General features: G+C 29.6%; 1 protein-coding gene across 6 annotated transcripts in view; it reads right to left on the reverse strand.

The window, feature by feature from the left end:
* The window catches only part of nolo (ADAMTS-like no long nerve cord), a 241,059-nt gene that overhangs the window by 32,520 nt on the left and 188,632 nt on the right, over positions 1-19,907 (reverse strand). For 5 of the 6 annotated variants that reach the window (XM_015334210.2, XM_015334199.2, XM_015334215.2 and 2 more), the window contains one exon: positions 2,949-3,302. The exons of the other annotated variant lie outside the window; for it this stretch is intronic. In XM_015334210.2, the coding sequence (XP_015189696.2) occupies positions 2,949-3,302 (354 nt within the window). The remainder of the gene's footprint in view (positions 1-2,948; positions 3,303-19,907) is intronic. 6 annotated transcript variants of the gene reach the window in all.

Genomic DNA, 19,907 nt, shown 5'->3' on the forward strand with positions numbered 1-19,907 from the left:
AATTTAGTTATATCAGTGTTTAATCAGTTTGATTTTGACGTTCCGTTATTTTCTATTTGCCATGTTGTTCAGAGTAATAATTATTTGAAAATAATTGCATATTCGACACCTATTTGCTAATATCGAGAAAAACTTCGAAAATGTAAAAGAAAAATGCGTATTTAAAATATTAGAAAGATTGAGAAATTCGATGATACGATGATTGCTAGCTCGAATAAAAGTTTAGGACAGTCGTTTCGAGTTACTCCAAAGGGGTATCCATTTTTTCTTAAATATATCTCTATCTTTTAAAATTTAAATAACCATTCGAAACTTTTAATCGGTAATTCATAATATTATTCTCATAAGATTTTCTCGGAACTTTTATCTTTGACTCGTTATTCAAAATAATCGTTAACTCGTTATTATTCTCTCGCTAGAATAGAGTTCGGTAGAAGAGCGATGACGCTCTTATGAAAAATAGCGTAAAGCGCGTTGCGCATAAGTGATAAAATGTTAAGGAAGTAGGGAATGAGAGAGTATGGGGGGTAGGTTGAGGGTACTAATGAACACATTGCGGCGAACGTAATTTTACATCACGATTATGAAGTACTTCGTCATATATATGTACATATATAATATATAAAACATTTTTCACATAAGTTCGATAACGAATGTTTACATATGAATTCTGTAAGGCTAATATTTTCATAGAAAAATTCTAATGTCATCTTTTTCCGACAAACCTATGGTAAATATTAGCAACAGAAACAGAGAAGGTAAGGGAGAGACAGACAGAGAGAGAGAGAGAGAGAGAGAGAGAGAGAAATAGAGAAATTAGAAGGAAGAAGAAGAAGAAGAAGAAGAAGCAGAAGAAGCAGAAAAAGTAGAAGAAGGCTCGTTAGTGGAAAGTTCTTTTAAAAACTTCTAGCTAGAAAATAACGAAACGTAGGAAAATGTCTTAAAGCAAATTTGAAAATCCGTTTAAACTTAACATCCGACGAGGTAGGTTAGTTTTCTTTTCTACCATTTACTTCTTCTTTTTTTTCTTATTTTTTCTTTTTTAATCTTCCTTCATCTTTTCCTCTTCCGCTTCGTTTTGACTTCCGTTTGACGAGACTCGAAGAATTTTCGTTCCTTTTTTTGTTTTTATTCGTTTCTCAGAGCACCATAGAAAACGTTAAGGAATCATGACTTAATTTTTAATTAATTCCATTGCGTTCTATGTTGTCTGTCCAGTTTAAATTCATTATAAATGATTAATGAATGTATCTCTATCTGTAACTTCAATATTTTCTTATTTAGTTGGAAGAGAATTTAATATTCAAGAATGATCGTTTAATTCCATGGAATTTTTTTTCTTTTTTAGTATTAATATAATATATATATATATATATATATATATATATATATATTATATTTTAATACTTATTTTATATGCGCCTGAAAACAGGCAACACGTTATACCCACGTATTTGAGAATTATGCATAAGAGTGTCATCTATCAGTAAGAAACTTTTTAAGCTCCTAACGACAGTAAACCCATTCGTACAGGCATGTAAAGAAGAGTAATATAAATACCCGAGCTTACAAAGTATCAACGGTTGCATATTTTCAGGTGCAATATTTTAAATTTATGTCATCGTACTTAATATCTACGAATTTTTCTTTTAAAACGATTAAAAATTTAGTTTTTATATTTAAAATTTTTTTTTTATTAAAACGTAATGCATAAAAAATATTATATTTTTAAACTTCTCGATCAAATCTTTTAAATTTTATTGTTTGACTAAAAAATATTTAATTTTAAGTTTTGACAATGTACTAATCGATTGATTATTTTTTTTTTTGAAAAATTAAAGTTTTCGAAAGTAAATCGAATAGTAAAACAATACTATGTATCTTTTCATACGTAGAAGAGAGATCATGATAAGTGAAATACAGTTGGTAAACTGGTAAAATTGAATCTGCCTAGGACAGACAGAACTGGCTTTGGCAAACCACGCATGAAACACCTGCTACTGATGTTTCTCTTCCGTCCTTTCTCGAAACTATGACAAACGTTCAAGAAGGATGGAATAAGGGTCAAAAATGTTTTATTTGCTTTTACAACCGAATCGATAGTTCCTACGTATGCATGTAATATCTATTACATAAATCGATGTACGAATATTCATATTCATTTCTTTTTTTTTTTTGTTGAAACAGAGAAAATTTTACATACATTTTTTGATTAAAGTTTTTCTTTTTTTCTGAAGATTTTTTATTCCAGGAGTTACAGTTTTTCGTATGTTCTCAATAAGATTTTATATATAGATTTTCAACTCTTTATAAAATATTCGAATGAATGTGATAGTACGTTGAATTCTCCGAAATATAAAAATATATTCTACTAGAATAAGTTAGAAAACTTGGAAAGAAATAAGAGAAGAGAAGAAACAAAATGACGAGAACAACTGGTCAGTCGCACGAGGCAATGTTGATAATTCATACGGGTCTGTAGGTCGTTGATATCATCACGCGAGGATAAGTCTATGGAAGTCGATGAACGTATGAAAGTACGAACAATTTTTATCCTAAAGCCACGTTAGTTCTATCGAACCTTAAATACGATTCTACGAAGATTAATATTTATTCGTAATTCAAAATCTATTTAAACTGCAACAACAAATAATGTTCGTTCAACAATTAATATCCTGTCGTGAAATAAATTATACAAATATTTAATTATATAAAATGTTATAATTTGTAAAAAGTAATAATTCAATGAAAAACAAAATTAACATAAATTTTATTCATATATTAATATTCATTAAGAAAAAAATAATTTTCTTTGTCGTAAAAAATATATTTCTAACAAAAATATTAAATAAACTTAAATATTACGTCATAGAAAATACGATTAAAAACATAAATTTACATACTATAAATTAAATAATAATTATAAGAAAAAACTAAAAAAACTTTACCATGCATTCGCCATTAATGCAGATGTCATGACCATCCAAATAACATCTAGTCCCATCCTCGACTTTTTCAGCTAACTGTACAACAATAGTCTCGTCTGTATCAAATTGTAGATCATCTTGAGGATCATGATTAAGTTTTTTCTTGTTGGAGCCTTGCTGCTGTTGTTGTTGTTGTTGTTGTTGCTGTTGCAATCGATTGAGGGTATTATCAAGCGATTGTTCACCACGACAAATCAAAGAACAGGGCCTTGCAGGATCGTAATGTGGATACCATTTCAACAATTGTCCACTGTAAGGTATATCGTCGAATGCCGCACATTGTTCTGCACGAAAATCACTTGGCTTTTCGCATGGCTGAAATCACAAGAAAAAAAAATAAAAATAAGATTTCGATAAGATTTCGTCAATCCTAACTAAGACTATTTCGATCGAATAATCTTTTAAATTTAACATCGGATCATCTTAGATTAATTATAAGGATTATCTTTAGATTTTCTTTAAATATTAGAAACTACGATTAATATTAAATAATTTTCTCGAGTAAGAAAGAGAGAAAGAGAGAGAGAGATAATGGTTAAATATTTTTCTATAAGTTTGAAATCGTCCAACTTTTAATCTCAAATTATTATCTACTAATTTTCAATAAATTAAATCGATTGAGAAAAAGAAGAAAGATAAGAAGTAATCGGATAAAGACGATAAAAATATATTTTCCAATTATTCGATCGGTATTTTGTTCAGTAAATTTTTGTTCATTTATAGTAAGAGTGATATTAGGGTTAATACTGATGCTAATAATTTTTTTTAACATTGATAATGTATTTAAAAAAAATATATATATATAGGGAGATCGGAAAGTAATGTAGTTTTATTTTACATTTAAATTTAAACACCACTTTGAAGAACACCGCAACGATTTGATATGTGATAAACAAATATTGAAATTACTTTTCGGTTTCTTTAATATCTCCAACAAATAAGTCATGAGAGAACATTATTTTCCATTTTTAATATAACAATAATAATAATAATAATAATAAAATGATAAGTAATGGTGCAATTGCACGAAGAAATGAATTCTTCTCGCGTCTTTAAAACTAGGAAGGAAAAAAATAAAAAGTAGCAAGAGAGAGAGAGAGAGAGAGAGAGAGAGAGAGTACTCTCTCTTTAAGGGGTGCATGAACCTAGTAGTGCGAAAAAAACTATTTTTAAAAATTGTTGCCGGCGGGCAGAGATCGAGCTTGCTTGGCTCGGCCATTGTTTCGGAAGAAAGAAAGTCGTTCGTTCGTTCGTTCTTTTTCTTTTTTTCTTCTACTTCTTCTCTCCTACGATAGAAAGAGAACCAAAAAAAGAAAAAGGAGAGAGAGAGAAGGAATAAGTGTGAGTAAAGTTTCGCATACACACGAAACCCCAACCAACCCTGAGAAGACCGAGTCAATCTCGTAGAAATGGGGAAAGGTCTTCTAGCCGACAGGTGGTGGTGAGTTTTTGAAAGCTTAGGATTGGAAAGAGAAGGAGGAGGAGAGGGGGAGGGGCCCCATTATGTAGATTTTAGAACACGTACTCCCGTGACTCGCTCGAATCGTTTCTTTATAGAGGTAACACGAAAAACTCTCATGTGGTTTACTCGATGTAATCGTCCTATGTGTTATTTTTCAAACCTCACTCCCTCTTTTCCCTACCCCCAATGCCTATTACTCTCGTATAATATTGGTCCTACTTTTTATTACAAATTATTGAATTTGTTTCTTCTTTATTCGTCTAAGGATTAAATACAATCTCTAGAAAAGTTTAAATTATAGTGTTAGGTACACCATTGATACATTGTGTGATATAAATTAGACGAATAAAAATATAATGGAAAAATGTAATACAGTGGGTAGGCTAATAATTTAATTTTTTTTGTGTTTTGTTACGATTTTTTTTCTAACCATTTGAAATATTTATATATGAACGAACCGGAACAAACGTCTATTAAATGCACATGTATAATAATAATTATTAAGATTATAATTAAATGTATATTAAGAATAAAGTTAGAAAAGTTTAATTAATTTCTTTCTTTTCTTTTTTTTAAATTATGATATAAATATAACCGCTCATAATCTTTTCTATAATACTTTATCAAAGTGTTCATAAAAGAGACTCGTGGAAATCGTTCAAAGTTTCGACCTTATTTAACGAGAATTTTAGCGTAACGTTCTTTCATCAAGAGAAGGGGTAAAAGAAAGAGAGGGTGAATTAGAGATTGGGTTAAAGAAAGTGTGTGTGTGAGAAAGAGAGAGAGGAGGATGAAGAGGAAAGTTTACATTTCGAGAAAGTTTAACTACGTAGCATAGAGGAGAATATATTTGTTCAGTCACAAAGGTCCAATGATATCGATGCAATAATAAATATAAAGTCCGGTATTATACTGGTAATGTTCCAGTATGCAATTACTATTCTTTTGTTGACATTAGAATATTTACGGTAGATTTAACAAACACTTGTATGTATTTATACTTAATGTCTACATGCGTTTATATATTTCTGAAATAATAGAGAACTATACGGTTGTGGAATTAGTTTGTTGTACGATTAAAATAAGAAAGAAAAGAGAGAGAGAGAGAGAGAGAGAGAGAGAGAGAGAGAGAAAGAAAAAAAAGATTTATTAATTTAATAATAATATGTTATTATTTTAGAGATGGATATTTTATTTAAATATAAGATAAATTGTTATATTTAAAAATATTTTAAATCTTTGATATCAAATTTTTTTTTGGGCTTGGAATAGTAAAATATATAATATGATTTATTAATGTAATACTAATATGTTATTAATTTAAATTGGTATTTAATTTAAATAATAGATAAATTGTTACATTTAAAAATATTTTAACCCTCGTATATCAAATTTTTTTTCAGTGCTTGGAATAGTAAAATATTTGTTTTTTGTATATACAATGTGTTGCCATTATAACAAAAATAAATAAATAATTTTTTATAATCAAATCCTTGTTTGTAAAAAATATTGAATTAATTTATTGAAAATATCGATAAAAAAAAAATAATATATATACTGAAAAATACTAATCCAAAAAATAGGTAATGTAAGCTTAATTAATAATAAAGTTGAATGTTACTAAAAATTTGGAAAGAAAATCGGAATATGTAGCTCGAGGCTTTCCCAATCGTCTGACGTTTTTCCTAAACGAAACTTCTTCTTCTTCTTCTTCTTCTTCCCTTCTTCGATTTTCTCTTCATCCCTTTTCTTCTTGTTCTTCTTGTTCTACTATGCGTAGGTACTTTGTACCTCCGAGCAAAACTCGTATTCTCCGATGTAACTTTGGGAAAAGTAAAATGTTCGTTATTAAAGTTGCCATGTGAAACCATCCTTATATTCGTTCGGTCTTTTTTACTTGGAACATCGTTTTACTTACTTTCCTACCTTTCCTACAAAGAAATTAGAGTTTAGCTTCGATATCCTAACAACGATTAGCTAACTCGAAACAAGACGTTAATGTTTCTTGCACTACTCTCTTCTCTCTTTCTCTCTCTCTCTTGTTTCGTTAATTTTTTCTCAACTCGTTTTACACGTTTACTGGATTAAAACCTTAATACCGTGTAATTTTTAATTAAAATAATTAAATATATTTATACTTATAATTACACGCGCACGTCTTTGTATTATTTAAAAATTCTAATTATTGTTTTTTTTTTAAATTTCAAATTAAAAAATATATATATATATATATATATATATATATATATATATATATATTTATTTATTTATTATATATTATTATTTATTTATATTTAATGCAATTATAATAATTCAATTTTATAATTATTGTGCAATTATTTAAAGTGCAATTATTTATTATATATTATTATTATTATATTAAAATAATATAATGAATAATATAAGTAAATAAAAAAAATTAATCAATGTTCTAAATATATTGTCAATATTTAAAATAAAATATGAATAGGCGATGTACGATAAATAATATCGTTCTCCTAAAAAGAATTTAGAACTAACAGTGTTCTTTCCCTTCCTCCCATCGATTTTTCATTCATATGTATATATTATATAAAAAAAAAAGAAAAAAAGAAAAAATGAACGAATAAATTTACATAAAAAAGTGACTCGTTTCGTCCTCCTCCTTTCTTTTCTTTTTTGTTATATATGTATATTTTTTTTTTATTCATTTATTTTTATTTGTTCTATTTTTTTTTATTTTTATACCAGGAAACACGTAACATCGGCAAAACTATTTCAATCTCTTGTACTGAACGTGCGTTCAAAATTGAGTAACTGTAAAAGTTAAAACTCTTTTCATCTCTATCTATCTATCTATCCATCTCATATATCTCGTTTAGTCACTCACTCACTCTCTCTTTCATTCATTTACTCTCTCGTGGGAATAAAATGATACATGACGTTTAGTTATGCATATAAACGGGTAACCGGATGAATCTAGGGGAAACGCGGCAACTATTTTCGACAAAGCCGCTTGGCCAAGCACTTACGTGCATTCATCGAAATACCGTAATTCGAGTTTTAAACTCTACTCGATAAACGATTTACGTTCGTCCAACCCAGCTCGCAGAATAATTTTGGATCTGCATAAAATATACTCCCGTTAACGATGTCGAGTAACGTTCCATAACACACACACACACACACACACACACATTTATATATATATATATATATATATTCTGCTGTCTCGATCATTTTAACAAGTCAATTTTCAAATATGCACATATCTCTAACTATGAATTTGAAATATCATTTTACATATTTGATCATTTTACTCTATCGATACACGAATTAATGTGTCACTTAAAATAAAATTGATAAAAATATATATATATATATATATATATATATATATATATATATATATATATATATATTGATCGAAGGATTCTCGATTACGTTGCAAATAGAACCGCTCAGGAAAAGTAATTGATGATGTTGACGTGGACCAATGGAAAGATCTTTTGGGTTAGACAAAAGAAAAAGAGAGAAAGAGAGAGAGGGAAAGTGTGTGCAGTTATGTGTGTGCGTGTATGTGTGTAACAGAGAAAGAGAAAGATAGACGTAGTAAGGAATAAAGTAGTTCCGGAATAAAAGACCAAAAGAAGCTCTCTCGTCCTTTTTACAGGCTCGTTTTCAACGTTGGAAGGCAGTCCTGATTCACTATGGCGATCCATCACACTTTTCTTTTTCCTTTTTTTTCTCATTCTTTTCCTTTCTATTCTTTTCTCATCTTCTTCTTTCCCTTTCTTTCCTTCTTTTTTTTCCGACATGCAAAATCCTACTTACGAGACACCTGTTACATAACACCATCGTGTCTTAAGTCAACAAGAAAACTTAATTATTCCAATTGAACCAAAGTAAAAATTCCATTACTCGTAAAGAGTTTTAGTTAGATTTCGCTTAAGCTCGATTATATTCGATTGAAAGGATTTGTTTTTTTTTTAAATAGAATGAAAAATTGATACGATAATTATCGTTTCATTTTGCAATATAAAAACGAATTCTTTTCATTTATGAACGAATAAAAATAGATGAAGCAAGAGAGAGAGAGAGAGAGAGAGAGAGAGAGAGAGAAGATAACTTAATTAGAGCAAGTTTAAATTTAAGAAAGTACAGTTTGGAAAGTTTCATAAAGTGCAATTACTCTCGTTTGCTATCATTACATATTTCCAGAACAAGCCAGATTTCTTAAGTCTTGGAAGAGGAGGGAAAGTAGTCGTAGACCCCTTGGGGACTTTTGAATCTTGAATCATCTCATATTATTCATCCTCAGCAAGTTTTTCAGTAAGGTGGTCCATCATGTATATATATATATATATATATATATATATTAGGGTGGGTCAAAAAAATGACTTATTTTTTTTTTTAAGTACCACGGAAAAATGGGTTGCTAGACACCTTAAAACAATTCTCACCAAATATAAGCTCTTAATTTTAATAGGAAGATCCTCCGCATCGCAGTTTTTTTTTTTTTGACCCACACTAATATAATATATATATATATAAACGTCTACATATGCAAATTTATCTATGTACTCATACATGTATAAATATATACAGTAATGGTCAAAAGTGTGGAAACTAAACATCAATTCTAAGAAACTAAATATTTTGCAAAGAGAAAAATTGTTTTTAGAAGAATCTAAATTTAATTCTCATAAAACTGAGTAGTAGTATGTTTTATAATTTGTATTATTCTTTTTTTTTCGAAAATTCGCGATTACTTTTATACTTTTGACCAATAGTATATTTCGTACGAATGATTTCACGCGAGGATTAAAGTGGACGTGAAAGTTGACAGGTTGGTAGAGAAATAAGAGAGAAATGTTGTCTAGTTCTGATGTGTGTTGCATTTATATCTATGGATATACATATATATATATGTACAGAAAGGAAGGAAGGAAGGAAGGAAGGAAGGAAGGAAGGAAGGAAGGAAGGAAGGAAGGAAGGAAGAAACTATGCGAAATGCCGAAACCTGTTAGAAACCCGCACGGAAGCCGCAATGCAGAGTTTAGCTGCTCCTTAACGAGGAATCTCAACTACTCATTAGGCAAAAGCGTTTCTGGATAGGAACACTAGTGTGTTAGCTTGGGGATATACCTAGCGGGCATTTAGTAGACGTTTCAGCCGATTAGACGAGGACTCGGACGACCTAAAACAATGTGGATGATACCCTCTCAACGACACTAGATACTCAACTTGTTGTCTTCCTTCTCTGATTTTACTATGTTTCTCTTTCTTCTCTCTCTCTCTCTCTCTCTCTCTCTTTAATTATAATTCTCTTATCGTTGTGTGACACTAATATCCGTTTATTTCAAAATTAAATCATCTTTATATTATTCTTATATATGTAGATAAATTTGTTTTGTTATTTTGTCGGTATAAATTGTGTTATTTTTATAGTTTAGAAGTATTAGGAATTATTTGACAAATCATCTATAATTTTTCTTAATTATTATTATTATTATTATTATTATTATTATTATTATTATTATTATTATTATTATTATTATTATTATTATTATTATTATTATTATATGAAAATTGATCGACCGATTTTGTCATTTAATTACGAGATCCAGTAATATCATACTTTGGATATATTTCGTAATAATTTATCTTTTGAAGTATATTCTAGTGACCTAATCCGGAAATAAATCACCCAATTTTGTTTCTGAATTTCGTCACAAGTTCATTTCTCGTTGTATGAAGAGGTCTTGCATTTCGACCTAACAAAATTTTCTCTAAAAACGTACTTTGTCTTCAACACGTAAAATTAAACAATAATTCAACAAAATAATAAAAGAAAACTAAATATACAATGAGCACAAAAACCACAATGTAAAATATTGAATTTAATATATATAATACGTAAAATCTAAAATTTAAAATAAAAAAGATAAAATTTCTTTATATTTATTCGAACAAAAATTAATATTAAAAAATCGTGAAATCGAATATCTATAAAAGAATAAATCTAAAATTTAATAAAAATCCAATCACAAGGATAACCAAAGAATTTTACTAATACATTTAAACGTATCCTACGAAGAAGAAAAAAAGATAAAAGTTAGAGAAAATAAAAAAAACGAGAAAACGAGAAGGGATGTATCAGCACGGACGGCGTCGTTCATTTGAGGCCAATGGGGGAGAAGAAGGTGAAAAGAAGGCTGTTTACTGAAATAGCACGTGAATAGAGGTTGGACTTGGTTGAGCAGTTTTGGTAGGGTGAAATAAAGAGGAGGAATACGTGTAACTACTCTAACATTTCATGCTATATATATACACACACACATACATATATATATATATATATATACACGTAAACAGAGATTGTAAAAGAAAATCGGACAACGTCATGAACGGAACGGAACACACACACACATGAGAGAGAAGTTCTACGTCTGTGTGTTGGAAAAAAGTCAAAGATAGAAGGAAAGAGAAGAAACATTTTCTTCCGTTGGTAGAGCAAGTGACGTCTAGCCGTCTTTTGGTATAAAGGAAAACACATTCGTGATGTTCCCTTTTCCAACATCGCGTTGAGGGCTACGATAACACGATCCTTTCGCGAAGCATTCAGAAAGGAGACCGAGAAGCTAGCCTTTCGTGCTAGTACAAGAAGAAGAAGAAGGAGAAGTGGAAGAACGGGGAAGGGTAGAAAAGAAGGAAGGAGTAGGAAAAAGGAGATGGAAAAAGCATGGAATGCTTGTAAAAATATCGTTCTCCTGTTCGGACGGTAAGAGCCTTCCTAGATGACTCCATTTTGCTCGACTTCACGATCGCTTTGAAAATGCTATCGATATATAGATAGGTATATATAGTTATGGGTATTACGTGTGTGTGCTTTCTATTTAATTTCACACTTTTCTTCTTCAGTAACATTAATACATATAATAAAAATAAATGTTTTCCTATCTTCTTATTATTTGTTTTCTTCTGTTTTGAAGGGGTTAGTATTCGTTTGATTAGAATTTTTTGGAAATTTCTATGAACTTGTAATTTTATACTAAATATTTTTAAGATATATTATATTTAAGATTGTATTAATTAATATGTAATAATATAAATTTGTTCTCGCGGTATTGGTAATAAAGTAATTGAAATAAAATTTTAGTATTTTTGACTTTAATACAATTTTTGCTCCAATATAAGTATTAACAAATTATTATTTATGCTCATAAAAAAGAAAAAAAAATTGATCGAACGAATAAAATTGTCTTTTTTTTTTTTTTTTTGAATTTTCTTTCATATGATTGAAATAGTTTAGGAAAGAAATATATATATTTTTGCGAATTTTGTATTTTTTCTTGTTACTCTCTTTTTCTTTTCTTTTCTTTCTTGTTCTTTCCTACGATAAGAATGTTCTTTCTGTAGAAAAATATAATATAAGATATTTTCAAAGCTCTAGTAGGAATTGAGATTCGAGCAAGGCGTATAAACGAAGAAGAAAGGAACGAGCCAAGCACGTAGTATCTCGATTATCCGTATTTACGGAAATTCCGTGCACGTTAACGCTCGATAACTTTTTCGTAACGGATTACGCGAGAAGGAAACTTTCTTTCCACGAACTCACCTATCTCTCTCTCACTCTCTCTATTCCTATCGACTCACTACACACTACGAATTATCAATGCAGTCAAATGGATTCTTCTTTCAGATATTTACTAGAAGTATATTCAATGTTATTTTAAATTAATCATTCATTCATTTTTTTCTACTTCTTAATCATTTAAACAAAAAAGAAATCAACTCTTTTCTTTAACAATAACAACAACATTTTAAAAATCACAGATATAATATATCAAGTTAATTTCTATTTTGTAAAAAAGAAAATTTAACTTGAAAATTCTTCGAAGAAGATTATACAGTATAATATAATTTATAATGTTCTATGTTCAGTATAAAAAATTCTAATATTATTTATTTTACACGCGTTATCTGCGTATGTTAAGATTTGAAAGAACAAACATTGTGATTTCTGTTATCAACGAAGATCATAATTTCTATTTCGAAGTACTTAGGATAGGATATTCGAAAAAGAAATAAAAAAGAAAAAAAGAAAGGGGGAACATTTGATTTCTTTTGATTCCCCCATCATGCTTATTTTCTCTCTTTCTTTGGAATAGTTTTCGAGTTCGTCAGAGATAAATTGCTATCTAGGCCACACGCTCAGACCCATTCACCATCTCAGCATGCTACTTTTTTCGTCTGACACGCGTTTGACCTACCCCGGGGTAATCTAGAATATGTGCCTAGTTAAACACAAGTTCATCTTCAACGTATGCATACACATTCCATCACCTTTCGACCCTCTCTATACAAAAAGAAAAATTAACACAGACAAGTAGACAGGTATGTGTATACAATGTGTACTCATTGAAAGAAATAATAAGAAAAAAAACATGTGTGTGCATATCACACAACTTAAGAGTGAAACCTTCAAATAAACAAGTTTCGAGGATAATATTTTATATAATATTATTTGTACTTTTAATTTGTAATTATTTATTTATTTATTAATTTAATTATAAAAATTCGCGCCTGTTCTTATGCAACTTTCCAGATACACTTTGAAAATGTTGCTTGCGAGCGCTATCTACTGGAACGTTGTTAATATACGTATGTATGACGGGTTGAAAATACTTTAAAAAATGTTTGCAAATCAAATATTTTTATAAATAATGATAAAAATTGAACTCTAATATTGTAATTAATTTATGCATATTTTAAGAATAATATTTAGTATTTTATATGAAATAAATATTTATAAAATATCATGTGTGCAGATCACTCATGTTAGAAAAGAAACCTCACACCCATTCTAAAGAAGTTTTCACTTCAAAATAGAAATTTATTGATCGAATCACAAAGAATAATTCTTTAATCAATAACAAACATGTGTTTGTCAAGAAAGAAAAGGTGTATCAAGGGAACCTCGAATAAGAATACTATATCGCAATTAGGCTAATTATTAGTTTCCTTTGGAGCATGATATTCCGATTGATCGATCTAATTCGATATCGTTTGAATATCAAGACCTTTGACGTTTCAACCGTTACGTCGTTTCTACGCCTTGCATAATAAACGTGAATGACCAAGAGAATGAGAGAGAGAGTGAGAGAGAAAGAGAATGGATGCCCCCTTTAACTTTGTCTTACACGAACGAGAAATACACTATGCTTTTCGTTGACTATACACGGCTCGTTGAACGTATTTGCAAGATAATCGCTCTCGGGATACGTTGATTGCCAAACAAAATTCCACTCGACTGTCTCTGATCTCTGTTCACCTGAACAGAGAATATGTATCCTATTTGTGTGTATCATAAATTCAAAAAATTCATTAATAAGAAAATATCATTAATTTAACATTAATCATAAAAGTTTATTAACAACCAATCGAACATTTCTTTTATTTCAAATCTGTGAATTCAAATCGATTGCAATTTTATAAAAATTATAAATATTGTTTTATGATTATCTATAAACTGAATTATTTTTAATGATTTCTATTAATAATATTATAAAATAAAATAAATATCTATATTATATAATTTAAAAAAATTAATTAGCTATTATCTTTAACCGAAATATTTAAGCGAATAAAAGCGTTTTTGATCATTATCTACATTTATTAACTATAATAGAAAAAAATATTCTAAAAATTAACGTTAATCGTTATGCATCAATCGTTTGTCAGATTACGATTATTTTCTTTCTACAATTTTTCTTTATTTTCCAATTTTTCTTAATCTTCAAACATACTTGTAATAATTTGATTGCCGCATCGAGCTCATTACTGTACTCGCACGTTAAGATCATGAATAAACTAAGTTTAATTAACCAACGAGCGTGATATACCGAACGTAACGAAGGGTTGAAGGTATACCTTAAATATTATATGCATATAACAAGCTTAATGCTACGAGTATATATGTAAGAGAAAGAGAGAGAGAAAGATAGAGATAGAAATAGATGAAAATACGGTGCAAACCTATATTCTCGTGGAGTGAATGAAGAGGGGTAAGGGGGGAGGGGGAAAGGAAGGTAGAGAAGAGGGTTAGGGGAAATCGTTCTGTCTAGATTTACATTGTTGATGATTTGTTTACCGAACAACATTTACCCGTGTTCTCTTGGCGATAATCGATGAAAATCGAATGATCCTACGGCTTTCACCCCGAATATGGTCAGATTTAATGTGAGTATACATACGATTTACCCTTTATACTTACACCGAAAGCACCGTATTTATTCGAGTTCAAACAATAGACTTATATATTATTGATCATTTTAGTTGACCCTAACAAATCAACGCACAGGGCATAGATTCGAGTTAACGTGGCTGATCGTTTTCGGTACGATTCGTACCGAGTTACTCGTTTATTCTTATTTTTTCGTTTTCTTGTTTGTATGTTTGTTTGTTTGTTTGTTAATTCGTTTGATTTGTTTGCGTTCTTTCGTTTCTTTTTCTTTTTTTTTATTTCTTCATTTCTTTTAAAAGAGTCATCGCGAGTGTATTCGTCGATTTGTCATAAATAAAAGTTGGAGAACCACTGGATAATATTTTTCTAATCCCAACAAATTTGCATTTTTTAAAAGAATATGAGAAAGAGAGAAAGAGAGAAAGATTTTCGGCGATCGTTATACAGTGCTATTAATCTACCTTCAAGATTGTTTATTGCCATAAGACACGTGATATGCTATGTTATAATACTTTTACGTGACCAAATATTATTCATTAGATTTTTCACGAAATTTATATTTCTTACGAATCTATTCTTACGTTACATTTGTGGTACATATTCGTATAAGAAATTTGTTTATGTATTTGTATCGTAAATTGATCAAAACGTTAAAGATACTTTTCAAATTCGATTGAGATTGTCATTATTTTTAGTTAGTTTTATTCGTTCGTTTATTTTTTTTCGTTTTATTATAAAATAATCGAGAGATTAGAATCAAATAAGCAAATTTGTTTTCGAGATAACCATAGAGTAGCGTTTAAAAAGGTTTACTTTGATTTATAGGTGGGAAAAAAAGAAAAAAATAAGAAATAACCTTGAGCGTTAAACTATTGTTAGTAGTTGTCCTCGTGTAATCGAGACCGTAGTCCACCAACCATACATACGGCCTTGAAATCTAATCGAGTACGACCGCGAACGTTTTCCGTGACCGAGAGAACGGATTTGCGGTTTCACGACATGCGATCCTCTTGGTCGGTGGAAAATCGTTAAACGCGTTAAAACCTTAATCATTCTCTTTCTCTACCTACTTCCATGTTGTTTTCTCTTTTTTTTTATGATCGTTTCATCAAATTTTTATTCTAATCGTTGACCGATGAAATATCCCTTAACAAAAATTAATTATTACGATTACATGTATGTATAAAATTATCATCATTATTTTTTTTTATCTAGGAAACATTTTGTATGATTTAATTTGAGATAATTAAAAAAAAAGAATAATCTTATAAATATATTTTTTGTTTGAAAAAGAAATGGTAAAAAAATAATTTTCAGAGATTTTTTGTTGTTTAATTCTATTGAAATGAATCTTTTTTTCTTTACAGATAACGATGCGTTGCATTTAATCGTCTTCCGATATGAATATATCCTATGTACTCGATCTGTACTAGAAAATATAGAAACGGTTATTCGAACTCGAGGACGGTGGATTTGGCAAGTGTTCATATCGTCGCAGCATCGGTGCATCCAATGCTACGACCCGAATATCCGCAGCACCAACCTGGCATTAGATTTTTATTGCACCTCGTCTTGCATCCAATGGAGTTTCCCTACTAGTTTATTGTTCTTGTAACCACCGAGGTTATTGAACCCCTCCCTCCCTCTTCGATCCCTCTTCTTTTTCCCCTTTTTCATGCACATACACACGTTTCGTTATTCAATGAAAATCCAATTTTTTTGTCTTCTTCTATTTCTTCTTCTTCGATTTCTGGTTCCTTCATTTCTTTTTTTAAATCTCAAAAATATTGTCACGTGACATTGGATAAAATCGAACTAACATTATCCGATTTCTATCTTGGAATAGTTTTTATTACTTTTTACGGCATGTCATATATGAAAAAAAAGAACACTTCGAGACTTATCGCAGTCTGAAAATGCTATTCGAAACTACTATAACTGCTGTTGAAATGAATGTACTTGCTCTTCTTTGCTATGTATGTATATATATCTATGTATGTGGGTACATTATCATGACTATTCACGCTCGAGAGATCCATTTAAGAACTTTATTACCATTGCTTTTAATATACAAGAACCCAGAAACGAACTATTGCCAAAGATTCTTTATTTTCTTATGACAATTTCTTTTATCTTAAATTTATGAGATATACTATAATCTTATATATTTCATAATTATATTTTATTGTAATTTTTTCTTATTTTATTATTTCTATTAAGTTTGATTTATAGAGAATATTATCGTGTAAAAATTTCATCATTTTTTCATATGTCATATTTTTGGCAAATATAATAATTTAGGTTTCATAAATGTGGACAAAATCTAAAGAAAGAAAATGTTGTTCCTAATATAGAAAAAGACAGAAATTTAATTATTAATAATTAAAAATATATATTGTTATTATTTTACCATAAATATTATCGTGGTGTTCGATTTCTATTTAAGAAAAAATTCACCTTTTTCCTAATGACCCAAACAAACCCTACTGAAACATATTTTAAAAATTAATCGAAACTTGTTAACTACATTGTGAACAAATTTGTAAGTTTTTATGGTTTGTTTCACTTACACGAGAATAGAAATACTTCCCCTCCTCCGTGGTCCAACTGAAGATCGGACAAATTATAAAATACCCGGATACTGTAAATTGACCGTAACATATATATTTATACATATGTATTTCTGAATAACATCAGAATATAAAGATTGTCTCTAAGGTAAGAAAAAAGTGTACGTATTCATGTAACTTTGAAATTTTAATCCTACGTGTAGGAAGTTAAGAACAATTTAAAGGTAAGCCTTGTCGGCTTTAAATTATTCGAACTTACTGAGCATTTTCGCGAGTTCTCTTGTGCCATAGTATCTACGAAATAATATATTAAATAAAGGGTTAAAGAATGAACAATAAAAAAATTGCACAGTAGATTATATATAATTTTTCTTTCTATAATATGAAACGAAATGTGTTTCTTATTTAAATTTAACGTTTTATGGAGATTATGGACGAGTACTTAATGAATATTAAAATCTACTTTTTCTTTTTTTTATTCGATCAGTACTTTTGTTTAAATGAATCATAAGTATGGGTGAATATTATTTTCGATAGAAAAACTAATTTTACATTAATTAAAATAGTAGTAAGGGGTTTAATAGTAGTAAAGAGATATTTTTGTTGCAAGAATATATTACAAATACAATCATCATCATAAATAATTCAATTTTCAAACTTTCATATGAATTATAAAAAATAAATACGATATATATCTATATCTATATATATAACATAACTAATATTTAATTGAAAATAGTGATACGGTAAAACACATTAGCTAATAAAAAAAAATTGACAAACACATTACGTAAAAAGCTAGATAAACCAAAATTTAAATATACTTATTCTCATTAAATGAATTAAGAGGACAACTTAAAAAAAAAAAGCAAATGTTTGAGATTCGCAAATACTTTAACGATCGAGTTTCACAAATTTTTAGCAAAGTCGAGAGCTCTCTTTGAAAGTGTGAGAAACATAGAAAGAAAAAGAGAAACATAACTATATATATATATATATATTTATGTATGTACATGTAATATATATATATATATATATACAAAGAAGAACGACAAAGGAAAGCGACGTGCCCGAAAACGTCCTTTTGTCGTCGTAAAACGTTCCTAGAGAGAGGCTTTATATCGGCCGGAAGGCGGCATGCACACGAGTTGGCCGAGGGTGGAGTAGAAGAAGGTGGAGAATGAAGATGAGGAGGTGGTAGAGGATGAGGATGTGTATGCCTTACGAGTAAAGAGAGAAAGAGAAAAGGTATGAGAATCCGAAACGAAGCTTGCGTCCCGGTAAAGCTTTATCGCGGCTACCACGGTGAAATTTTCGTAGCAGCTCTCGCAAATGAATTTCCTCTGTTTTCTCTGAGAGGAAAATGGAAGGGAACAGCCGGTCGCCGCACTTCGTGAAATACACACTGAACCATTACCAGTGTTAACAGAGTGCACTGAAAATCTACACAAGATAGAAAGAGACCGTTGAAACAGACAAAGAGTTAGAAAGAAAGAAAGAAAAAGGAATATATATATATATATATATATATATATATATATAGAGAGAGAGAGAGAGAGAGAGAGAGAGAGAGAGAGAGAGAGTAAGAGAAAGAAAAAGAGAGAAGTAAAGGACAAAGTGAAGCGAGAGACAAAGAATAGGTGAAAGGACAAGAATAGAAAAAAGATAGTGAGTGAGTGAGAGAGAAAACGGAATCTGGATTCACTGCACGCCTCCCCCGTTTCGTTATGCTAATGGCGTTGTGTTCCCTTTTCTTGCCGCTCATTTCATTTCCCGTGATTCTTCCCTTTCCTCTACCTATCTCTCTCTCCTCTCTCTTACTTTTCTCTTTTTGTTTTTTTTTTGTTTTTTATCTTTCTCTCCTTTTATCTATCCTCTTCTCTTTACTAACTCTCTCTCACGTTCCGAATCTCTCCTACCACCAATCCTAAAGTTGCAAGGATCTCGCGTGGAATCTGCGATACTGAATTTACTGACTACCCCTTACAGACGACGAACTGCTACCTTCCAACTGAAATGGTTCATTTCACCCCCTTTTTCTTATTGTCTACGATCGTAATACTAATACTTTTCCTTTTGTATTTTTTTTTTTTGAGAAAGGTAAAATTGATTAAAAGAAATCAATATTCATAAATATTTATTGTACTTCTTTTACGCGTATCGTATTATTTTTAAAAACATTTTTTTCTGATAAGAGTTATTGTTTGTCGATGTTTTTTTTTAAATACACGATCAGTATGTTTAAATATATATTTTTTGTGATTTATATATATATATTAGGGTGGGTCATATATATATTATAACTATATATTATAATTAAATACTATTATTTTGATTTTATTTTAAAATTGTTATTCAGATTTTTGATGGACGTTATTTAAAATTACATGTAGGTGTATATATGAAGTAGATCTTTTTTTATGAAAAATTATAGTAGGAAACCAAGTGAAATACTACTAGAGAAAATTTTTGTTAGGCGAATCACGAAAGAAACGGTTCGTTCGTTCGTTCGTTCGTTCCTACGTATGTGCACATACGCAAAGGAGAACATGGGGGTGGGAAAAATCGTGAGTCAAGTCGAGTCTTGTTATGAAAAAAAATGAGAGCAAACGAAACGTTTTTTTTTCTCTTAGGGACGGCAAGTTTCAAGATTCTTTCTT

The sequence above is a fragment of the Polistes dominula genome, unplaced genomic scaffold, assembly GCF_049000335.1.
Source record: "Polistes dominula isolate Pdom_NZ unplaced genomic scaffold, Pdom_raw_medaka contig_31, whole genome shotgun sequence".
In the NCBI taxonomy this organism is placed as follows: domain Eukaryota; kingdom Metazoa; phylum Arthropoda; class Insecta; order Hymenoptera; family Vespidae; genus Polistes; species Polistes dominula.